At 46.5% G+C, this 25,730-nt stretch overlaps 1 protein-coding gene across 1 annotated transcript in view; it reads right to left on the minus strand.

The window, feature by feature from the left end:
• LOC106816009 (fibropellin-1-like) overlaps window positions 1–25,730 on the minus strand; it is a 37,826-nt gene that overhangs the window by 2,705 nt on the left and 9,391 nt on the right. Inside the window, exons 5-29 of the mRNA XM_014820542.1 lie at window positions 24,782–24,895; window positions 24,436–24,549; window positions 23,922–24,035; window positions 23,498–23,611; window positions 23,174–23,287; window positions 22,268–22,381; window positions 21,665–21,778; window positions 21,173–21,286; window positions 19,578–19,691; window positions 19,035–19,148; window positions 18,335–18,448; window positions 17,623–17,736; window positions 17,061–17,072; window positions 11,835–11,948; window positions 10,987–11,100; window positions 10,699–10,812; window positions 10,327–10,440; window positions 9,741–9,854; window positions 9,054–9,167; window positions 8,336–8,449; window positions 7,275–7,388; window positions 4,386–4,414; window positions 3,644–3,753; window positions 3,039–3,138; window positions 516–672 (exon numbers count right to left, since the gene is read on the minus strand). Coding sequence (XP_014676028.1) covers window positions 516–672; window positions 3,039–3,138; window positions 3,644–3,753; window positions 4,386–4,414; window positions 7,275–7,388; window positions 8,336–8,449; window positions 9,054–9,167; window positions 9,741–9,854; window positions 10,327–10,440; window positions 10,699–10,812; window positions 10,987–11,100; window positions 11,835–11,948; window positions 17,061–17,072; window positions 17,623–17,736; window positions 18,335–18,448; window positions 19,035–19,148; window positions 19,578–19,691; window positions 21,173–21,286; window positions 21,665–21,778; window positions 22,268–22,381; window positions 23,174–23,287; window positions 23,498–23,611; window positions 23,922–24,035; window positions 24,436–24,549; window positions 24,782–24,895 — 2,688 coding nt within the window. The remainder of the gene's footprint in view (window positions 1–515; window positions 673–3,038; window positions 3,139–3,643; window positions 3,754–4,385; window positions 4,415–7,274; window positions 7,389–8,335; window positions 8,450–9,053; window positions 9,168–9,740; window positions 9,855–10,326; window positions 10,441–10,698; window positions 10,813–10,986; window positions 11,101–11,834; window positions 11,949–17,060; window positions 17,073–17,622; window positions 17,737–18,334; window positions 18,449–19,034; window positions 19,149–19,577; window positions 19,692–21,172; window positions 21,287–21,664; window positions 21,779–22,267; window positions 22,382–23,173; window positions 23,288–23,497; window positions 23,612–23,921; window positions 24,036–24,435; window positions 24,550–24,781; window positions 24,896–25,730) is intronic.

A 25,730-nucleotide genomic window follows, 5' to 3' on the forward strand; every position in this document is an offset into this window, starting at 1 on the left:
AGAGAGATAGGGAGAGAGATTGGGAGAGACAGAGAGAGAGAGAGAGAGAGAGAGAGAGAGAGAGAGAGAGAGAGAGAGAGAGCGAGAGAGAGCGAGAGAGAGAGATATATCACATGCACCACGCTGAAGCATGACAAGGAATTCATGAGCGCGCACACGCGCGTAAACTACACTACCGCGCTGAGAACTGAAACCGCTGTTATTATTGCTGTGGCAAACATCACATTGTTCACTCATCATCATCATCATCATATCATCATCATCATCGTCATCATCATAATCATCATCATCATCATCTTCATCATCATCACCACCACCATCATCATCGTCAGTGAATAGATACATTATTTCATCATCACGACCACGAGTCGCACGTCGCGTCCGCGTATATAGAAATAATATAGGTAGGGTGTCTCTATATAATTATTTCTATGCGTCCACGTAAAAAATTACAACTACGTTGGGCAATAATTACCGCAAAGTGGTGCGGGTCTATATAATTTCTATAGACTTACCCCATCCTAATACCATGTTGTGCCATCTCCTTAGCATGCCGTTCTTCGGCACCACTCTAGCCATCAGACTGTAGATATGTAGAGAGTCGAGGAACAGCCAAGTGAACGAGACTGTGTACAGGTAATGCATGGCTACGGCTACCACCTTACAGATGACCTAAACAGGTAAAAAAATAGTCTGTTAACTTCTACGCACGTGGAATAGTTAATTGATCAATGTGAAACTGCTTGTGCGACGATGATATCATAGTGTTATTTAACATAATCTTAAAGCGAAACTACTTGAAAGATAAAAAAAAAATCGCCATTATGTGTGTACGTCGCCATCATCACTACACAACCCAGCGTCATGTCAAAACACTCGCTACTAAAATGTCACCGACATGTTTGAGAAATTTACGCTGTGATCCAAACTAATCCATTTTTTTAATCAAGTCTTTGTTAATTCAGTTCAGTTACCCTCTGAGAAACGGGATTCTGTCTTCGGTCTATATATAGATATGCGATGCTTCGCATCAATATCTGGAGTTTCGTACGCTCGTAACCCGCCGCGACAAATCTACCCAGAACATATATCATATTATCGCGATAAATTAAACCGCACCTTTGTTTTGTTCTGTTTTCCTAACCTCGCAAGTTCCCCGTATTTCAAAAGCTCCTGTTGCTATAATCATTGGTAAGTATAAGCTGCAGGCTATTACTGGAGTGTACGTATAATATACCGTAGCATAGGTTAAAAAAAAACTCATCTTATCTATATTTATGTTATTATTATATATCATTTTATGTAAACATGCGATGAATCTTTTCATCGCCTTCTCATCCAAACATCATGCATGACAATTCCGATATTTGATCTTGTTCCCGCCTACTGTTTACATCTACACATATAGATATATACGATAACGTTAAATTTCCGAACAACTTATTTAAGCTTATAGTCCCCACTAATAGGCCCCTGGATGATTTGCAAGCGTTTGCTGAGAAGGAAAATGCGTCCTATAACCCACGAAATAAAATCCCTTCGAAACCCGAAATAAATAATAATTATAAGAACTTTCATAGACTTCGAACGGTTCGTGCAATATTCCTATCGGCAATACGAGTCGGAAATCATCGCCAATGGCTGCAAACCAAACGAGGCCATCTACTCGCAGAAAACCATCTCGAATGTAGATCGAATTCGAACTAAAGAAACTGAAGATAAAACAAAAACACAAAACAGGCGCTTTAAACCCGTCACGTACGCGCACGCGCTCTGACGCCAGATGGCGCCTTGCCGCATCCGAGGTGGGGTGTTGCTATCCCCCGGGCGTGGAGGGACAGTCACGTGATACAGTTGACGTATACTTAAAGTGACGTAAAGATTCCACAGTCATACTTCCGTACTAGACATGGCCTTATATCCCTAACCCTAACCCTAACCTTAACCCTAACGCTAACCCCAACCCTAACCCTAACCCTATCCCTGATCCTAACCCTAATCCTAACACTAATGCTGCCACATTGCGGTACTGTCCCTCCACGCCCGGGGGATAGCATTTCCCATCCGAGGTGTCCGCCTTCGCAGGAGAAAATTACGAGCGCGGTGGTTGAATTCCCACGTGGTGCGGCATATAACGATGAAAACAGATGCATGTTTAACTCCGTAGCCGGTGACGCGATCTGCTTTTTCGCACAAGCAGATGACGACTGGATTCTCTCGGGTAGGATAGCCGAAATCATTAACTAATGTGTGAATAACGGATGCGCGTAACAATAGCAGCTTACATTGAAACATCAATGAGTATTTCTCATGGTAAGCATGCAGGACTTATGCAAAGCGTCTATACAGTAAGGGGAAGGGAGAAGGGTCCATTCCCAATTTCCCAGACAAAAAATATGTCATTTGCGGTGAGTCCTGATTCGTGAGCTCAACACTACTCCCCAATACGACAGTTAGGCTACACAGCCGAGGAATTCAAAGAGAGAAATGGCGGATAAATTTCGTCTCGCAGGGCGCCACTTGTTTTAGTAGCATCCATGCAGACGACTGAACTGTATATAATAAAACTGTTATTATTTATAGCTCAGTAATGCAGACGCCTTGGGCATCGGACTGATTCTACTACGCGTGCGCAGTAGAGCCGGCGTCGGTGCATGAATGTAATGCCATATTATGTGTGATGTTCCCATATATGGCTATAATGTTATATAGATGAAACTGTACGAACGTTAGTTGAAACGACACTTCGAAGAAATTTTTGATATAGTTTCATTCTGTAACACTATTATACACACTGCGTCATTTATTCGCATGCTACTATTACTGTATGCACTCACTCTGTACTTAACTCGGCAAGCCGTGATCATGCAAGCAATAATCGTCATTGCAAATGTCCACCAAATAATCACCAATTAATTCGTTCTTTCTCGGTAACGATACTCGAAACAAACTCAACGAAGAGTAGCGGTGGTTAAGAATATAATAAGACGCTCGAAATGTGGGGTCGTGATCGATATTCACTCGGTTAGTCTGCTTACCAGATGTTCCGTTCTATTAACGGCAAACAAGACGAGCAGATGAACGATGACTTGCGAGAGCTCAAAATTCATCTGAAGCAGCCTCTCCGGAGAGAAGTTCCTGTAATGACATCGGCTATATGGTAATCGGCGTAGCTTGCCCCTAGAGGGCGTGAGAAACGCATTGTTACGTGGCCATCCGTGCGCACGGGAGGAGGGACTGTGAGAGGGAGAGGCGAAGGGAGGGTAAGAAAGAGAAGAAAGGGAGGGAGGTGCAATGGGGAATTGAGGGACGAACAGAGGAGTAGTGATGGATGAACGGAGTGAGCTAGGGAGGGACGAAGGGAGGCGAGGAAGGAGATACGAAAGAGAGGGAGGGACAACGGGAGGGAAAATAGATGAAAGAAGTGAGCGAGAGCATTGATTGTGATGGAAGGACTGAGGGAAGCAGGGAAGAATATTTAAAATGTGTGAGAAGGGTGTTATGAACAAGGGAAGCAGTTGTGTGTTTGTCGTAAGTAGAGCGCTCGCTGACTAGCTGACTAAACCGTGATCGGTACCCCATTTTCAGATGTCATTCACTTCACCCCCTTACACCTCCAGATCTTCGCTGGATGCCACCACACCTGAAGGCTGCGAATAGCGCCACCGTCGCTCCGATCGTGCCAATCAGAACGAAGCAGCCCGACCTCGTCGCCACGGCAACGCCGACTTCCGCCAGCACTTCCTTGATTTTCTGAAAGACACCGGACAAGAGAGTTATCGGGCTGTTGCATCGAGTTGTGACGTGGGCGCGGAGGCAAAGACAACGATGGATCAGCTTGAAACGGCCGCACAAACAATACCAACAGTGCTGCCATGTGCGGAATCGATTTTTTGGTTATGCTATTCGCGTAACTAGTTATCCGTGGGATTTTCGCCGGAGCGGTAATTTGCGAAAATGCGCAGGTAAATGTCGCACACAACATCGCCGGCCGTGTGTGATTAGCTGATTACGACACGGTGGCAATTATTCGTGAGAACAGCGACAGCTTGAGATGTTACGCGCGGCGATGGGCAATACTTCGTGAGAGAGATAAATCTGCCTGGCGGGTTGAACAAACTGTCTACGATTATTTTGTGCGGTTACGAATAATTGTTCTAAATTTGGACGTTAGGGAATCATTCAGTAGGCACGCGTTTACGCCACTTTGTTTTCCGATTCTCGGAGCTTTTTGCTTGTTTTCGCACGCATGCGCACGTATATCATCTGTGCTCCTAGTTTAGCGTGTACACGCGATCATACGTCGCGCCGACAATTCTGTCTAGCCCTGCACGTGGGACCTCCCCCCCCCGCGCGCGTGTTGAGGGTGCATGCGCTGTGCTTACCTCCTCTACTGACGGCACAGTTGGCTTCACTGCGTTTACGTGATGCAAAAAAACAGCAAACAAGAAGTACGGGTTTAATGTATTGCCAACAGACGTTAAGAACATGGATGAAACGTATAATAACATGATATGAGAGGAGATATCGAGCCAATCATGCACGAACATAACGATACGAAATCTTCTAGTGAAATATAGGAGAACGCTGGGGGAGAATGTCGCTCCAACATGCAAGATATGACAGCTTAGATAACTTATGCAAACACTGCTGACAGGAACCGCCCCTCCCCCTCCCCCCATTCCCCCTGCCTATCGCCCTTCGCAGATTCTATTTTGGTTTCCATCGCAACCGCAAACAAAACTCGACGTAGAGAATTCGAGGCAATGAGATCAAAAACTTGCTCAAAGACGAGGTAATGCGGTATTTAGAGGTGTATCGCCTAAAAGACAAGTCCGCTTCGCGATTATGAAGTCGAAACGTTTCTATAAAATCAATCCTCGAAAGAGCTTTCGCCGTGTCGAATATCAGCTATCAGAATTAATCAGCTATTATGTGGGACAACATCCTGCGCTCATCTCCCTAGCACCGCATAGGGCGAAGTCAGTTTAGCTCACAAAAACCACTAAGATTTTACTACAGTTGCACGTTCGATATCTAGGGATATAAATTGGCCGCCAACTCCAGTAATATTCGATAAAGCGTAACAGGTAAGATTAACACACACACGCACGCACGCTAGCAGGTATTCATTGCGCACGCACGCACACACGCATTCATTCACGCACGTATGCACGCACGTATGCACGCACGTACGCACACACGCATTCATTCACGCACGCACACACGTATGCGCGCACGCACGCACGCACGAACGTATTATTTCACTGACGCACGCACATACGTATGCACACACGCATGCAGTACGCATTCCCTCGCGCACGTACGCATATATATATGTATACGTTACGTTGTAACTGTACGTGCGCGATGGTAATGTTGCAGGAGAAACGAGAGCGTGCCACCAGAGAGAGAGAGAGAGATGTTGCGTGCCTGTTGCGATCATGTTGCGTGTGTAGCGTACCCCCAACCTATTGTGCGTATTCCCAGCGTATCCCCAACCTATTAGTTGCGTGTGAGTTGCGTGTTAGTTGCGTACTACATGCGTGTTGAGAAATGGTATAAATAGTTGGCCTTTTCTAGATCGGTGTCAGTTGTTGGTGGACCTCCGAGGTGACAACGGGAGCTACCTCTTGCTGTTATTGGATATCAGTTTAATCTGGTCAATTTAGCACTCCAACACATACAGAATAGAATAAATAGGAGAAGAAGAAGAAGAAGAAGAAGAAGAAGAAGAAGAAGAAGAAGAAGAAGAAGAGTGTGGGTTAGACCATAGATTAGCAGGCGCCTTGACTTTGGTCTCTACGACCAGCTTCTGGTGGAGCTCCGGAACGAGGACTAGTGCATTCAAGAACTTCATGAGGATGCCCTCCTGAGATGTACGATGAGCTGCTACGGAGAGTTGGTCCTCGCATCACCAAGCAAAACACCAAGTACAGGCTGCCTGAGGCTGGCAGTTACTTTGCGGCACCTGGCCTCGGGTACCAAGTACTCCGACATGCAGTTTTACCGTTATTACAGGTTTTTATTATTAACAGGTTTTTATATTACAGGTTTTTACCACGTGACCGATATTCGCAATTAGCACGCAACTAGCACGCAGGTCCAACGCAACTTATAAGTTTTGAACGCAACTCAAACGCAATCTCCTAAGTTCTGCACGCAACTCACACGCAACTCGTCTTCAGAAATTCAGAAATTCAGAATGTTCAATAATTCTCTGCGAATGCCTGCGATCAATTTATACGCAACAGGGACGCAACAGGGACGCAACAGGGACGCAACAGGTACGCTACGCACGGAACACGATCGCAACAGGTAAGCAACTCATACGTTATGAACGCAGTAAGTTTTGAACGCAACTCAAACGCAACTCGTACGCAGGTGATCGCAGATATTGGGGGATCATAAGTTCAGTTCGCAACCCACACGCAACCCACACACAACCCACACGCAACCCACGCGCAACCCACACGCAACCCACAAGCAACTCACACGCAACCCATAGGTTGAATAGGTTAGAAATTGACAAAATTGTTGATTTGGGTTGCGTTTGGTGCGTATAAAAATATTTTTTACACGCAACTCATAGGTTTCAGCATACAGTGTCATGTATGATGTAGCAACAGATCCCGGTGTCATGTATGATGTAGCAACAGATCGATTGTAAACATGCACTCGTTTAGGAGACTATTATATTTTACTTCTAGCCTCATCCCCCTCCCACATTAATCATTTTACATCACATCGACGCACATTGAATGCTAGCGAAACAGTATCCACGTTTTCTGTAAACAACCAGCTCACATTTCAGCCCAGTATCTCCTTTTATTTGTTTAGAATGACGTTATTATACCCCTCTCTTACACGTTAAGAGAAACCCGACGCTCGTCGATTTTCGTGAGATAATTTTAGCATGACGACGTCGTGGACCAATGACAGGACTGCAAGAGGTCACGTGTCATCTCAGCTGATGTCCACATATCTATCTCTCTGAGTAACACACACCGCAGACGCCGCGGCACCGTTCCCGCACCACTTATCAACGCCAGCGAACGCCCGTACGGCTCGTATAGGGTGAGATAATGAGCATACACATACACATGCATTATCAAAAGTCCATAACAGAAATCCTTAATTTTTAATCCATTAATAATCTATCCTTAATAGAAGTCCATAGTTTTCTATTGTGGACTCTTGATGCATATACATGCGCACGCGTGCAGATACTGATTAGCTCTCAAGCAAGCGGGGTTTGCGTCCTCCGTACATACCTATTTCACAGTTCTTCCCCTGGAACCCGCTGCGGCATTCGCACTCATAGTCGTTGACATAGTCCGTGCATAGGCCGCCGTGAACGCACGGGCTGGAGGCACACTCGTATATCTCTGTCGATTAGTAAATTCATATGAGATTAGTATTAATATTTACAACGAGTAGAAGATATAAGCGAAGTTACATAGGAGAAGAAGAGAATGGAGTGTATGAGAAATCGGGAGCTGTGCGATATAACGGTATAGCTGTGCCTGATGTTTGATCTGTATGTGTGTCATTTTTTGCTTCGTGACAACTACTGTCAGTCTATTTCATTGTCCCCTTCGGCATCACGACAGGAGCGTTATCTGTTCCTTTCTCCACCCACTTCGTTGCCATGTACCCCTGACAGGGGCGTGTACAGGATTTGTACCAGGGGGGGGGGTCTAACCCTAACCCAAACTTGCGAGCACGCGAGGGGGGTTCTGGGAGGCCCTCCCCCAGAAATTTTTTGAAATTAGACCCTCTTAAATGCGTTTTCTGCGCGAGCAGGGGGGGGGGCCGGACCCCCTGGACCCCCCCCCTGTACACGCCCCTGCCTGATCGTCATTTCTCACTGCTTCCGTCTATTCATCCTTATCTTCGCTGGCCAGATTCCCCTTCTTTCCCGTGTATCATCTTCTTTATATTCTATTCCATCTCCCTTGCCTTACTCCTCCCCCGATTTGCTCCCCTTCCCCCCCCCCTATTCTCATGATCCCTATCCTCACTATAATCATAACTATCATCATTATCATCACCATCACCACCACCACCATCATCATCATCACCACTATCATCATCATCATCATCCTCATCACCATCATCACCATCATTATCATCGTCGTCACCGTCCTCGCCATCACACTCTCACGTCGCCGGGATGCCATATGTTCTCAGGACATCGTTAGAACTGTTTTTCGTTATCAGATAATGTTATCAGATAAGATTATAATAACATCTCGATCATTCTTTCTCCTCTGCCTGGTCGACCACGGCGTCGCGCAGAAGACGGCAGTGAGTGCGACGATAGAGGGCGCACCTGCGTCGCAATCGTGGCCCGTGTAACCAGGCACGCACTCGCAGACGTAAGAATCCACTCGATCGCGGCAGGTGGCGTTGTTGTAGCACGGGTTCGACTCGCACTCCTGGATGTCTGCGAAAGCGTAATATAATTATAAAGGTATTATAAAGGTAATATGAACACATGTGCGCATATGTGTGCCGCGATGGCTGTTCATCTATGTCGACAACGGCAGGTATCTAAGCGTGAAGACAATTAAAGCCGGATCTTTCTCTCTCTCTCTCTCTCTCTCTCTCTCTCTCTCTCTCTCTCTCTCTCTCTTTTACCATTTCTTTCCATTTCTCTCTATTTCTCTCTATTTCTCTCTCTCTCTCTCTCTCTCTCTCTTTTACCATTTCTCTCTATTTCTCTCTATTTCTCTCTATTTCTCTCTCTCTCTCTCTCTCTCTCTCTTTTACCATTTCTCTCTATTTCTCTCTATTTCTCTCTATTTCTCTCTCTCTCTCTCTCTCTCTCTCTTTTACCATTTCTCTCTATTTCTCTCTCTGCTTACACAAAACTCGCGAGCTGCAGGAAAGCCTACCTAGCGCGCAGGCCTACTCGAGGTGAAACAGACTACGCTTAGACGAACGCGAGCAGCGGAAACGTCGCTAATGCCTCGCAGCATCGCGTGATGATCTCGGCAGACGGGGATAATTAATTAAATAAATAATTTAAATCGGCTGCCTCTTAGCACCTGTCTCGCAGACGACTCCGGTGAAGCCAGGTAGACAGTCGCACACGAAGCGGTTGACGAGATCCACGCACGTGCCGCCGTGGTGACAAGGACGCGTCTGGCATTCGTCGATATCTGCATATGACGACGAGGGGAGGGGGAGGGGTGATAGTTAGAGCTGGAATCTATATTGCCCCGCTGTCGCCAATAATTTTATGAAAAACGCTCGATACACGCGGTCGGTTCGATCTGCCGCCAGAAGGACGGTAAATGAAGCAAATTACCTGAATTAGCGATAAGCGAAAGTACGCAGTCATGCAACGCGGAGAAATTACATGCTTAACGTCGTGTAAGTAGTAGTAGAGTGAGCGATAGAGTGAGTGAGTAGTGAGGGTGTGGGGCAGTTGTTTTACGGGATGCAGAATTGCACCATTTTAACTATCGGGAAATTGAAACCACGTGAATTTTTAAAATTCAGATTATTAGGGAGTTTAAAGAACTGAACGCTGCAACTTTATTCATCTGGGAACTGGGAAATAGCATCTTTATTACGTAGTACACTTGTAACGGACCCCCACCCTCTATCTTTCCTCAGTGGCAGACCACTTATGAAATCGTCGTGAATGCGCTCCAATGGTCCGTCTACGCGTAACTAGATGGCAGCACTGTCACAACATCCGCTAAAGGCGAGCGAGACATGGCGCCCACCTGTCTCACAGTTGCTTCCGGTGTAGCCCTCCGCACAGCTGCAGGTGTAGGCGTCTACGCCGTCCCTGCACGTGGCTCCGTTACGGCAGGGCGAGGCAGCGCAATCATCGATATCTACAGAGAGAGCAACTACAGAGACACACATACGCGCGCAGACAGACACAGATACGCACGCACGCGCAGTCTTGCGCACACAGAGACACACACGCGTACACTCACGGACACACACGCGTGCACGCACATGTACATACACACTCAACAGCCACGCACAGTAACATACGGACACAAAAAAACGTACAGAGACACGCGCACGCATATACGGAGACAGGTATAGACACACACAACCACGCAACTCTCACGTGGCTGTTAAAATACAATTATTTGCTAGAGCGACAACGGCACTCACGTGACTGATATCACGTGATCGGTAGCAACAACGCGTTCCCATTTACGTGGAAACGGTGGTAATTGGTGCATGAATCAGTACTAATGGGGAAAAGATCAGCGTGATAGGATGGCATATGGTGTAATTCGAATATGGCACCTGCGTTGCTGCAGGGCTATGTGAGGCAAAATGTCGACCTACCTGTTTCGCAGATGTAACCCGTATACCCAGCTAAGCAGCTACACGTGAAATTGTTGACGAGATCCGTGCACGTTCCGTTGTTTTGACATGGCGCGTACTCGCATTCGTCAACGTCTGAAATATGACGTATAATTATTATTCATTTTGTTTTGAAAACAATGAGAACTAGGAAATTGTTTCCTTACAATTTCATATCATATTTTACACTGGGTCACACGCACGCGAGCACGCACACAGTCACACACGCGCACGCTCGCGAGCACACACACACACACACAGACACACACACACACACACACACACACACACACACACACACACACACACACACACACACACACACACAGACACTGGTATTTGCAATCTACTGACCTGTTTCACAATTAATGCCCGTGTAGCCTTGTATACAAATGCACTTATAATAATTGACATGGTCAACGCAGGTAGCATTGTGTAGACAGGGCCATGATATGCATTCATCTACATCTGTAACAGAGACAATGAATCTTTTTTAATTAATTTAGAAATTAATTCGACTCAGAATGCGTCGAAAACATTTAGCAGCGTCTGTCTCGATGTATTTCCAAGAAGGAAAATTGTCATCGATAAGAATTCCCGCCATCAGAATGGAAAGTCATACTTCCTTAACACATTTCTCACCAATTTCGCAGTTGGTTCCTGAATAGCCTGGCGTACAACGGCAGGTGTAGTAGTTCACGTCATCAACACATGTGGCGATGTTGAGACACGGATTGGAAGCACACTCGTTGATATCTGTCATTCGAGTAAAACTAAATATACTGAACTAATATAACTTTTTAATTTCTAATTAACATCGCACATTACAATAAATATACATAAAAATAAATAAATAAATTATACGTATTATAATAAATGTAATAAGTGAGAATACTTATTTCCGTCCTGTAATGTCGTATCCCCGGTGCAAAAATACATCATCACTAACATTCCCGCGCGTTGCCTAGTTTCTATTCCCAATTAGTTTGCGTCCCGCTGGGAGCAGTCGAGCGAAAAATGGGTGTCGATGTCTGTGCAATTTACGACAAAAACACGGACATTTTAATTAATCATTAATTATTAACGGTTGGTTAATTACTCGCGTTCAATTAACGGCCGATTGAACCTGATACGTGCCGCGTCGTGCGTTCATCAAGCTAATACAGGTCGACTCACCTGTAACACACTCACCTGTAACAGTCTCACCTGTAATAGACACACCTGTAATAGACTCACGGTGATAGACACACCTGTAATAGACACACCTGTAACACACTCACCTGTAACAGTCTCACCTGTAACACACTCACCTGTAACAGACTCACCTGTAACAGACTCACCTGTAACACACTCACCTGTAACACACTCACCTGTAACACACTCACCTGTAACACACTCACCTGTAACACACTCACCTGTAATAGACTCACCTGTAACGAATACACCTGTGACAGACTTACCTGTAACGAACACACATGTAACAGACTCACCTGTTTCACAGTGATCTCCGGTGAAGCCCGGCTGGCAAACACAGGTGTAGGCATCGATCTGGTCCTTGCACCAAGCATCGTTCATGCATGGGTTGGAAGCGCATTCTATACTATCTAGCAACGACCAGAAAATCATCAGAATCAGATCAGAATCTAGGAAAACTCGGCTTCATATATCATTTTAGTAAAAGTCATTAACGTGTGTTCGTGTGTGCGTGCGTGCGAGCATGTGATAGTGAGTGCGTGCGTGTGATAGTGAGCGCGTGCGTGAATGAGTGCGTACGTACGTCAGTAGGTGAGTGCGGGCGCGTGATCTGTGTTACAACCTGATCTGTGATCTGTGTATCTGTGTATCGGTGTCTCTGTGTGATCTGTGATCTGTGTTACAACGCTACAAACTGTGTTAAGCAAACCCACATACACTCACGTACACACGCGCACACATACGCGCGCACACACACACACACACACACACACACACACACCGTTTTTTACTCTCTGATACTGATATATATATATATAATATATATTTCTGATATATATATATATAATGTGCAGAATGGAAGATGTATAGTAGGTAATTAACCCATCATTTGATGGGTTGCTTTTGCGACCAAAGTTAAGATTTTTGCGCACTGTTTCAACCGAAACTATTGGCAACAAAACACTAGCGTAACACTGTAGCTGATTGGCTAATTCTGTTCCTCGCCGTTTCTACAAATGCTGTCGTCGTAAATGATGAGTTAGCTTAGCCTAAAATCAGATCTGGCATGCAGGTGCCAATCTCCGTGCCACGTATAGTTGCATGGTATTTTAAGAAGAGCACTCAAGGCACTCAGGCACAGACATTTCGCTCACAATGGCCTTAATGATCTCCCTGTAAATTCGCACACTGCTGACGGCGGACTAATGAAGACGAAAATTTTTTCATTCACCTGGCGCGGGCGGACGTCATTGATTCGTCATGATATGCGAGAGCACGGATGCGGGATGCAGATCACGGGAGACCCGCCCGCATATTCTCATTATGTTGTCGTGTGCTGCTGGTTGTGGGTGTCGTCTCTCTCTCTGCTGTGTGTGTGTGTTGTGTCGTGGGTGTGCGTCGTGTGTGCGTGTGTGTGCCGTGCGTGCGTGCAGTGAATGCGTTGGCTGGCGTGGTGTGCTGTGTATGTGCTTGTAGTGCTCCAAACTGTGTTATGTATGTATGTATGTGTGTGTGGGGGTAGGGGGGCGTGCGCTGTGTTTTCGTTGTGTGTGTGTGGGCGTTGCCGGTACGTGTATGCTTGAGTGACGCGCGTTCTCATAGTTATGGGTGGGAGTGCGCGCAAGCAATCAATTTTTCTTCATTAAATGGACTGCCCCTGCCACACCATAGCGATCACCCAGTTGCGTTATGGTGCCGATAGAAAAAAATAGTGGTCATAAGTTGCGAACGCCAACTCACACGCAACTAATGGGTTTTATAGCGTTTGAAGTACGCAACAAAGACTCAGCGTGATTCGCACGGCACACAGCAGAGTAAGAGCGCCGCGTCAACCACATAGCGTATTGTCTGAAAACCTAATGAGTTGCCGTGTAAAAAAATTTTTATACGCACCAACACGCAACCCAAATCCAACAATTCACCTATCGCAAACCTATGGGTTGCGTGTAAAGTTGGGTGTGGGTTGCGGTGGGTTGCGTGGGGTGGTGCTGGGTTGCGAACTAAACTTATGATCCCCCCAAATATCTGCTAATCACCTGCGTCCTCGAGTTTAGCGTCCGAGTTGCGTGTGAGTTGCGTTGCAGAACTTACGAGTTGCGTTTGAGTCTGCGTTTCAAAACTTACAGTTGCCGTTGCGACCTGCGTGCTAGTTGCGAATATCGGTTACGTCGGTAAAACCTGTTATAACTCTGGTTAAAGGCCTCTACCGAGCCAGGTCCAGGTCCAGGTGCTCCCAGAGTCTCCAACTCCTCCTCGGTAGGAGAACCATTGACCGTGACTCATCCAATTTCATCACATCATTCAAATAATGCAGCCAGTCATTTCTTCTGATGAACTAGCATCGGGTTTCTCTACCAAATCAAGCGAAGAAGAATGTGGCCCAACCCTAGCAAAGCGCCAGGGACAATCAAGAATGTGCGTACATCAGCGAGGCCAGAGAAGATTCTGATGGTTGAGTGGCTTGCAGGGAGGAACTCCCAATGATGTTGGAATCCAAACTCAACGCCTACAAAGACACTGGCAAGAAGGCTGAAGAGGTGGGGCAAGATCAGGCCCAGACCTGCGCGACCCCTCATACGATGAGATCACAAAGGTGGCGCCCACTTGCAACGATGGTTCCGGTCCTTGGTGACAGCCATGTGAAGCTTGGAGCACCAAGCCAGGGCCAGGAGCACCACAGAGTAGAACCCCTTGTAGTGCTAATACATGGATCCACTGTTGGGGGGACACCTACTGCACGTGCTTCCCATCTAGGCACCCACATGCTATGGGAAAGTTCCACCTCTTCAGACAGTTGTCTGATATAGGCACGCCATCCCTCAGGAGTGGGTGGGGCGAGCGGTCTCACCTCCATTACTCATCAATGATGGGCTGCAGACCTCACGGACCACGACTGCAGATGGTGTTGGGTAGGTACTCTCATCCGTACTGCCATGGTCGAAGTACTTCGGTACCGAGGCCAGGTGCCGCAAAGTGACGTGCCAGGCTTCAAGCCCAGGGTCTAGGGCAACCTGTACTTGGTGTTTTTGCTTCGTGATTGCGAGGCAACTTCCGTAGGCAGCTCATCGGGTACATTTTGCCGGGGGCCATCCTCATGAAGTTCTTGAAGGCACCTTTGGTCCTCGTTCCGGAGCTCCACCATAAGCTGGTCCGTATGAGACAAAGTGAAGGCGGCCTGCTATCCATGGTCTAACCCACACTCTTCGTCTTTCTTCGCTTCTTTTCTTCGGGCTTCTTCTCCCCCTTCTGTTTATTCGTATTACTGTATGTGTTGGAGTGCTAAATTGAGCCAGATTAAACTTGATGCTAATAACAGAAAGAGGTAGCTCCAATGTTGTCCCACCTCGGACGTCCACCAACAACGGGACACGATCTAGAAAAGGCCGCACTATTTTGCCATTTCTCAACACGCATTGTAGCTACGCCAACTAACACGCAACTCACACGCAACTAATAGGTGGATACGCAGGGGCATAGCGTGGGGATACGCTGGGAATACGCACAATAGGTTGGGGGGTACGCTAAACGCGGCCAAACAGGATCGCAACACGCAGGGTTCGCCAACATGATCGCAACAGGTACCAACACAATTCGCAACATGTACGCTACCAAACCGGGCAGCATACCTCAAATTTAGACCTGCGATCACCTGCGTTCATAACTTATGAGTTGCGTACAGTTTGCCGATCGTGCTGCGATCGTGTTCGCTGCCGTTAGCGTACCTGTTGCGTCCCTGTTGCCGTATTAAATTGCATCGCAGGCATCGCCAGAGAATTTTTGAACAGTCAAATTTCTGAACTTACTCTGCGTGCTGTCTGCCGATCACCTGTGCTTGTTGCGTTACTTCAAAACCTATAAAACCTATTAGTTGGGTGTGAGTTGCCGTTCGTAACTTTGCCACTATTTTTTATTCGGCCAACCATTACGCAATTGGTGGAATCGCCTATGGTTGACGGCCACTTTACGGTCAGAAATTTGAACTGTTCAATAAATTCTCTGCGGAATGCCTGCGTCAGATTTATACGCAAACAGGGACGCAACATGGCGCAAACAGGGAACTCGGCAGACAGGTACGCTACGCACGGAAAAGCACGACGCAACAGCTGATCGCACAGGTACCGCAACTCAGTACGTTGATGAACGCAGGTGATAGCAGGTTCAAAATTTGAGGTATGTCTGCCAGGCTTTTGTCTAGGTACATGTTGCGAATGTGTTGCGTACCTGTTGTGATCATGTGCGATCGTGTTGCGTACCTGTTGCGTTCTGTGCGCGACCGTGGGTAGCGTACCCCCAACCTAATGTCCGTATTCCAGCGTATTTCCCAACTATGCCCTGCCCGTACCAACCTATTAGTTGCGCGTTGAGTTGCGTTGTTAGTTGCGTGACTACAGCGGTCGATTGAGAAATGGTATTAAATAATGGGGCCTTTCTAGATCGGCTTCTGTTGTTGGTGGACCTCCGAGGTGACAACATGGGAGCTACCTCTTGCTGTTATTAGACAGTCAGTTTAATCTGCCGTCAATTTAGGCACTCCAACACATACAGTATAATAGAATAAACAGAAAGGGAGAAGAAGAAGAAGAAGAAGAAAGTAAGAAGAAGAGAAGAATTAAGAAGAAAGAAGAAGAGTGTGGGTTAGACCACTGGATTTAGCAGGCGCCTTGACTTGTGCGTCTCTACGAACCAGCTTCTGGTGGAGCTCTGGAACGAGACCAAGATGCATTCAAGAACGTTCATGGAGGCATGCCCCCCGAGATGTACGATGAGCTGCCTACGGAGAGTATGACTTCCTCGACATACAAGCAAACACCAAGTACAGGTTGCCCACTGGACTTGCGATACTTTGCAAACTAGGCACAGCAACTAGCACGCAGGTCAACGCAACTGTGTAAGATTTTTGAACGGCAACTCAAACGCCAAACTCGCTACCGCAGGTTGATCGCAGATATTAGGGATCATAAGTTACAGTCGCAACCCACACGCAACCCACACGCAACACACCGCAAACACCACACGCAACCACACAGCAACCCATAGGTTAGAATAGGTATGAAATTGACAAAATTGTAGATATTGCGGTTTAGCGTTGAGTGCGTATAAAAATATTATTTTACACTGCAACTCTAGGTTCAGCATACATGTTTACAGTTCGCTAACCTCATCGACATACGCATTATATTATCGACACACGCGTTAACTGTAACTCGCCAAGCAGTAGCGCAGCCGCACACACAGCACGTCGCACACACACACACACACACACACACACACATACACGCACACACACACACACACCACACACACACACACACACACACACCACACAGCACACACACACACACGACACACACTCACCACACACACAAAACACACACTCACACACACACACACACACACACACACCACACACACACACACACACACACACACACACATCCATGATATCCGTTTGCGGCCCATTTTTGTGTTGAAGCATCGTTACGTCTTTTAACACGCCTTAATACGCTCAATTACAAATGTACCTATTTCACGATCTGTCCCCCACGTCAGCCGGTGTGCGCAGGTACACGTATAGCCGTTGACCATTGTTCAACGCAGGTCGCAGCGTTTAGCAAGCGCGCGCTCATGCATTCATCAATGTCTGCAATCAAAACAAGTGTTGTCAATCGCACATTCCTCTATCGTCACGATATATTCACCCTTCTCATTTCTCTCATTCTCTCGCGTGTCTCTCTTCTCTTCCCCTCTCTCTGTTTATCTGTCCTTCCACCTTTCGCTTCACCCTCTCTCTCTCTCTCTCTCTCTGCTCGTCTTGACCTTTTTTTTGCTCTCGCCCCGATCCTGTGTGTGCTCTCTCTCTCCTCTCTCTCTCTCTCTCTCTCTCTCTCTCTCTCTCTCTCTCTCTCTTTCTCTCCCTATCTCTCTCTCTCTTTCTCTCTCCTCTCTCTCTCTTTCTTTCTCTCTCTCTCTCTCTCTCTCTCTCTCTTTCTTTCTCTTTCTCTCCCTATCTCTCTCCGCCTCTTTCTCCATCTGTGTCATCTCCACCATCGCCTGAGTACGTAACTAAATTCGTTCGTATAATACCCGTTTCACAGTTGTATCCAGTGTACCCGTCCCCGCAGGAGCACGTATAATGATTAACAAGGTCGATGCAGGTGGCGCCACTGAGACAAGGATCGGATACACACTCGTCAAAGTCTGAAAGGAATTACCAAGAGAATACATTCACATCTACAACAGTCTCTGCAACACACTCTCTATTCTGACCTGCGGGTTTTTTCTCCACTCTTGTGCTTCCTTTGTAAACTAGATATTAACTATGACTTGTACATTTCCTATTTGCCGCTGTAAACTGTATACACACGACTTATGCACAAATAAACATCTTGCATCTTGACATCTTGAACAGATCTGATAGCTAGGAAGGAAACCCGTGCTGACCAACGACTACCATGTACGGCTACTACCAAGTCTCTACTCAAACGTGGTTCGAACCTCTTCTGAATACATTGCCCCGCGTGTTGATTGTGTGTAGACAATGATGACTCATAAAAACGCTCACACTGGAGTTGATAGATCGAAAACCCTACCACGTCATGGCTTCTAATTCAGTTTGCTACGCCTCTGAGTCGAGGATTGCTGCTACTAGTACTACCGGTGATTGGTTACGGCATTGGCAATTGCAATTACAAGTGACAAATGAAGATGGAGAGTACAGAGATTACAAGTGGAGATGAGACGCGACGTTTTTCTTATAAGATTACGCTGCGGCGCTGTTCGCGGGGTTTCTTCGTACCTGTCTCGCAGTTGTCACCGACGTATCCCGGCATGCAGTCGCACGTGTAGTGGTTCACGTGGTCGACACAGGTGGCGTTGTGATCGCACGGTGTGGACGCACACTCGTCCACGTCTGTAATACGAGCAATCGGTCCGTTTGTGCCACACGCCCACAAACACATTGTGGTAGGAAGGCGAGCACGCACAGACGCACGCGCGCATGCATATGTACACGTACACGCAGACGCGCGAACAACCTCAAGCACGCGCGCACACGCACGCACGCACACATTTTGGTATTAATGCTTTGCCATTCAGATTTTACCCCGCAATAAAACTATTCAGCAAAGCTTGGAACGAGAAGGAGCAGCAACGACTATTGCGATAAAAGCACGCTTTTGCAGTAAAACTCGCCAACTTTTTATAAACGCTCAACCGCATTTTGTAATAGAATCAAAGCTGTAGGGAATTATTTTATGAGAAACGCTGTCGATTTATGTTACAAATGTTTCGAGTTCTTTGAAGAACTACGTGTTTATTTGTCATTGCAGCAAAAATCACGCTTGCCACGGTTGCGAGTTCGTATAAAAGCAAGTTCTGTTTTACAAACGCTGTTCTTGTGAAATATCAATAAGGCAAATACGATGAAAGTCGATAAGTCTAAGCGATGGTGAAACTTTGATTTAAGACCTCAACAAATGATGAATATGGCCACTTACCAATTTCACAATTAAGGCCAGTATACCCTGGCTGACAGGAGCAGGTGTATAAGTTAACGAGATCCACACAGGACCCCTGATTCATGCAGGGTGCTGATATGCATTCATCGATGTCTGCAAGGTAGGAATAATGAAATAAAAGATATATGCAATACCAGGAGCACGGATAGTTGTCAAGCCCTTTATTTGCGTATATAACACTTTATATCTTGAGGGTCAAATAAACATTATATATTCGGTTTTATTGCACGACAAAAGGTACAATATCGCATATATGTGAATGGAACACGAACATAGTATTAGGCAGGGCTCTATTTAGCTGGCCAATTAATGCAACATATACATGCGTACAAATCATGTACACAACGTGGTCGCAGTCAGTTGGAATTTCGCCAACTTATTTCTCGGACTAACTGCGATTATTCATCTGTGTGTGCTCTGATACGTATGTGAACTAACCGCGCCACCTGTAGGAGCTTTAAATACATACGAGCATTGAATACGGAGGCGATACAATATGTCGACGCTCTACCGATTTCATACCTGTTTCACAGATGGCGCCAGTGTAGCCCGGTAGGCACGAGCAGGAGTAGGCGCTGATATGATCACGACAGAGGGCGCCATTGCGGCAAGGGTTGGACGCACACTCGTCGATATCTGAAACGCGGCGGGTTGTAGTATAGTAGACAACCCCGTTATGTTAAACGTACTCCTATACATAGCGCGTGGGCGTTTGTATCTGACCTTTACTGCCCATACGCTTTATACAGGGGGGCGTTTGCTATAGTGAGATTGTCTACCATGTTATACGGACACACACTCACGCGCGCATGCACGCACGTGACCAACCGACGTGATACACTGTAGCATCAGCGTTCCAGGGGCTCTGTACGTTTGCTAGGTTGTCCCGCCTATGTGGTAACCCCGCCCGGGGAGCCGTAGTATGGTGGTCTAGGATCGCCGGGGCTTTACTCATCGTTGGATCAGGTTTAGGGTTACGGCTGGTGTTAGAATGAGTGCTAGGGCTATGGATCGGTTTAGTGCGGGAGTTTAGATTTTCGTTGTTATGGTTGCAACATGGCGTTAGGGTTAGAAGAAGGGTAAGTAGTAAGGCAGTGTGAACTAGAAGTAAGGGTAGAGGTAAAGCTGATAGCGGTTGTATATTAGGTTTAGATTAGAATCAGGATTGCAGGTAAAGTTAAACTTGGGCTTATGATACGTTAAAACCATTTATTATCAACAATAAGTAGGGGCCTAAGTATAAAAATCAAATATTATAAACTGTTTATTATTGGGATTATCATTAGGATCACAACCGTCTAACCTGTATTAACCCTAACCCTAACCCTAACCCTAACCCTAACCCTAACCCTAACCCTAACCCTAAGGCCACGGTGTGTAATGTATGAGCCATTCCAAACCACCATACTAGGCGTGGCATGTGTGGAATATTTTGCGTGTAGAGTATGCTTATAGAAGCAGTGCGGTATGTGACAGCATAACCGTAACGACATACGCCTTCGGTGCGTTGATCTTGTGGTTGCAGGCCTACTTACCCACCCGTGTACACGCGCTTCCACGGTGTAAGCTTAAAGATTAACGTTAGTCACACACGTATGAAACGAATCGGTTTGTAAATGGGAAGTAAAAATCGAGGTAGCACGCGGATGAGCTAATATCAACCTGTGTAGCCAACCTTGTTCTTAGTCCGCGACTTCTCTCGGAATAATTGGGGAGAGAATATATCGGTTAATAGTTCATCATCAATATTTTTAATCAATTATTTATAAATGAATTGCGTATATCGTGCATAATAAACCCATACATATTATATCTATCTAGCTAGCTAGCCCGCTATCTATCATATATCTATATCTATCTATCTATCTATCTATCTATCTATCTATCTATTTATCTATCTATATATCTATCTATCTATCTATCTATCTATCTAATCTATATATATTATATATATATATATATATATATATATATATATATATATATATATATATATATATATATAGTATATAAAAGCAGATGTCGTGTGATATTGGCAGTATCTTTTGTTTGTCCCTTTTTCACTCTCTCCGCGGAAGGATAAGGATCGAGGAGAGAGAAGGGTATGAAGGTCTTACCCGTCTCACAAGTTTCACCCGTAAATCCTGGTCGGCAGTCGCACACGTGACGGTTCACCAGGTCCCGGCAGGTGGCGCCATTGCGGCACGGATCGCTCGCACACTCGTCAACGTCTGTCGAACGGAAAGAGAGAGTGTGAGTGCATGAGAATAGTAGAGAAAAGGGGTAGAGACACAGAGACAGAGAGAAAGGTAGAGCGAGAAAAATACAGTGATAGAGTAGGCGCGCGAGAGAGGGGAAGATATGGAAAGCGAGAGGGGGAGAAAGCAAGCGAGAAAGAGAGAAAGAGATAAAGGGAAGGACGTGAAAAGAGTGAGAGAGCGCAGTGGAGAGAGCGAGAAACGAACAAACAAAAGATTGACGAGAGAGAGAGAGAGAGAGAGAGAGAGAGAGAGAGAGCGCGCGCAAGAGCGAGAGAGAGAGCGCGCTAGTGAGAGAGAGCTATCGGATGGACATATCGATTACTTGTTTATCAATCAAACACCGATTACCTGTTTCGCAGCGATCGCCGGTGTAGCCTGGCGCGCATGCGCAGCTGTAGCGACCCACGTGATCGTGGCAGACGCCTCTGTTCAGACAGGGCTGTGACGCACACTCGTATATGTCTGACCTCATTAGGAACAAGAAATAACGAAATTATCAATATTTTGTTATTTTTATGACGGAATATATAAATTCTGATCAGATTCAGTCAATTTTTCGTTTACGAAATTGATGCTTCGAAGTGTAATACATCCTGGCAATATATCATGAAATAACAATTTCAGTATTTTATGAGGTACGCATATATCAGTAGTAGATCAGAGGAATTGCTCTAGCTCCTGTAATCTACCATTTCCTCTTATCTATTCCCGGTATATGATCGCACTCACGCGCACGCACACGGGCACGCACGCATGTATGCTTGAACGCATGCACGCATACACGCACACACACGCACACATGCATTCATACAAGCTCGCACGAGCACACACGCACGCACGCTCACGTGCACACACTCACGCACGCACGCACGCACGCACGCACGCACACACGCACAGCACGCCCACTACTAGATGCCCTGCCTTCGTAGAAGGAGAAATCGTCGGGCGTACCGTGTTCACAGCTGTCGCCGGCGTAGCCATCCGCGCATGCGCACACGTATGCATTCACGCGATCCTCGCAGACGGCGCCGTGCTGACAGGGTGCCGAGCCGCACTCGTCCACGTCTGAAACAGACCGCAGACGGTCGACGTCACAGGGTATCCGCGTTTTCGATCTCGGCATTACGGATTTACGCCGTATTGTGGTAATAGGGAGCTTCGTATAGTGTTGAAGGTGCGTGGGCTGTGTGGTGCGTTAATTAGTAGATGTTGGAGAAAGAGAGAGCGAGAGAGAAAGAGTTGAGAAATAAAGAGGAGAGAGGGGCGAGAGAGAGAGAGAGAGAAGAGAGAAGAGAGAATGAGAGAAGTAGGTGCGTTGGGAAAGGGAGGGAAAGCCGAGAGAGAGAGAGAGAGAGAGAGAGAGAGAGAGAGTGGCTTGGGAAAGCGGAGGAAAGCGAAGAGTAGAGAGAGAGAGAGAGAGAGAGAAGAGAGAAGAGAGAGAGAAAGAGAAGAGGAGAGAGAGCGACACGACAGAGAGAGAAGATGAGAGAGAGAGAGAGAGAGAGAGGAGAGAGAGAGAACGAGATGCGGCGATTGGGAAAGGAGAGAAAGCGAGAGAAGAGAAGGGAGAGAGAGAGAACAGAGACAGAGAAGACCAGAGAGAGAGAGAGAGAGAGAGAAAGAGAGAGAGAGGAAAGAGTGAGCAAGAGAGAAGAGAGAAGAAGAGAGAAAGAGAGAGAGAGAGAGAGAGAGAGAGAGAGAGAGAGAGAGAGAGCGAGCGAGCGAGGAAGCAAGAGATGGAAAAGAGCGAGAGACAGAGAAAGACAGAGAGGCAGCGAGAGACAGAGAGGCAGGTGCAGAAAAACAGAAAAAGAAAGACAGGGGGACAGGGAAAGGTAGTGATGGATGAGACATTACCTGTCTCACAGTTGTATCCCGTGTAGCCAGGCATGCACACACAACTGTAGTGATCTACGTGGTCGCTACACACCGCACCGTGGCGACACGGGTCCGACTGGCATTCATCCACGTCTGCAAACACGACGCAATGGCTGCACATTCACACATAGATGAAATACTCAATGCTATAGTGAAATTTCGATTAGAATAGCGTATGATATAGTGACATGCGGACCGATTTAGCGTTTGAGAACTCGCGAATCTGCGTGATTCATAATTTATACATTCGGTAGATGGCGCTGCACGTTCTGATCGTAGGTGTGTATGTAAGCCCGTGCTTACCTGTAGCGCATGCTGGATCAGTGTACCCTGAAGCGCAGGTACACGTGTAGCCATCAATGTGATCACTACACGTGGCGCCATTGTGACAGGGTATGGAGGCGCATTCATCTATATCTGAAAATGCAAAATTTTTATTAACTTCATTCATTCATTCACTCATTTACGGATTTATTATTATATTGCTTCAGACCATGGATTTTAGGATTATTGGGTTTTCTGCAGTTTTATACCAAATGTTTTATTAATTCAAGCAGCAATCGTCTAAACCTTCCTATTCCCTACATCCAAGCTTACACAATCAATTAATCAATTAATCAATATATAGACAACAATACACAAAACACGGAAATTAGTTATAATGCCTAACACAATGTTTGAGTGCATCACACACTGACTAAGTATCGTGTTTCACGCACGGACGAACCTGTCTCACAAACGTCTCCGGTGAACCCACGCGCGCAATGGCAGACGAAACTGTCGATGCGGTCGTCACAAGGGGCGTTGTTCAGACACGGGCCGCTCGCACAGTCGTCTATGTCTGAGAATAGAAGACGCTCGTTTAATGGGAATAGTTCTTCTAATGTTGCGATGAGAGAGTTTGTAGACCTACAGTTGACGCATACTAACCTGGATTAATAACTCGATATTTATTATCAATATATATATATATATATCGATAATTAATAACTCTCTAACCCTAACTCGAAATAACCAAAGAGATGCACGCTTGGCCATTCGAAAATAACTTTATGAACACGCGCACGTTTGTAAAAGCTCGAAGTAAAGCGATTTAGACGCAGCTATTTGACGCGATATACAACTAAACATAGATATTTACATTATGCAAAAAAAACGAGATACCGTAAAACGGAATTGCTGCTTCCCCTTAACATTTTTCTCTGGGGTTACGTTGCTTGTTTTACTTGACACGCGCATACCTATTTCACAGTTATATCCTGTGAATCCTGGCTGACAATTGCAAGTGTAGTAGTTGACGTTGTCTATGCAGGACCCATTGTTCATGCATGGTGAGGATATACATTCATCGATATCTAAAAAAATATAATGGTGAACGACGAAGACATTTCGATAAAGAGGAAATCTATCAATTCTTCATTTCGAACACAGAGGTAATATCAATCAGAATATCGACTTTTTTATTGATGAATGAGAATGACCACTTCGCCTAATTTCCCTAATATCAACCAATCAGAGACCTCGACACTATGACTAATTTTCCCCGCAAATCTCTCGCGCGAGATCTCGCGAGACGAAGCTGCTTACCAATCTCGCAGTCGTCGCCCCGGTAGCCGGCCACGCAGACGCACACGTATCCGTTGATGCGGTCCACACAGAGACCGTTGTTGTGACACGGTGACGATTGGCATTCATCGATGTCTAGCAGAGAATTCCCCCCATCATTACACATAACACTCACGACCATAGCTCATCGATAGATAGGTCACCGGGCGCGGCGCTTACTGCGGCTCCACGTGAAAACGGACGCGGCGGGGGACTATGCGTTATAGTTAGTGCCACTCCGGTACTCTCACCCTACTAATTTCTCTTTACCCCTCACTCCCACTATAACCCCCCCCCCTAATATTAACATATACTCTCATCTAACACAGAACCCACTAGCTATGTGTGCATACAGAGATGCGGGTAAAAAGGGAGAGTGCGAGGTGGCATAGATTCACGTGCTAAAAGGTGCGAGCGTATACGTAAGAGTAGGTAAGAGTAAAGAATGCCAGCAAGATGCGTGCTGAGTGATTTGCGATCAATCGTGCAAAACATCGCATGCGCGTGTACTATAGTGTGAAAGCTCTACGGCGGCAACCTAGCAAACGACGGACCGTACAACTACAATACAACAATGTCTCTGAGTCTGAACGTTTTATTTGTGTGTCCGTCCGTCCGTCCGTCCGTCCGTCATTCCGTCTTTCCCTCCGCCGGTTCGTTCGTTCGTCCGTCCGTCCGTCCGTCCGTCATTCCGTCTTTCCCTCCGCCCGTTCGTTCGTCCGTCCGTCCGTCCGTCCGTCATTCCGTCTTTCCCTCTGCCCGTTCGTTCGTTCGTCCGTCCGTCCGTCCGTCCGTCATTCCGTCTTTCCCTCCGCCCGTTCGTTCGTTCGTCCGTCCGTCCGTCCGTCCGTCATTCCGTCTTTCCCTCCGCCCGTTCGTTCGTTCGTCCGTCCGTCCGTTCGTCCGTCCATCCGTCCGTTCGTCCGTCCGT

Source organism: Priapulus caudatus, unplaced genomic scaffold, assembly GCF_000485595.1.
Source record: "Priapulus caudatus unplaced genomic scaffold, Priapulus_caudatus-5.0.1 Scaffold1261, whole genome shotgun sequence".
Classification (NCBI taxonomy): domain Eukaryota; kingdom Metazoa; phylum Priapulida; class Priapulimorpha; order Priapulimorphida; family Priapulidae; genus Priapulus; species Priapulus caudatus.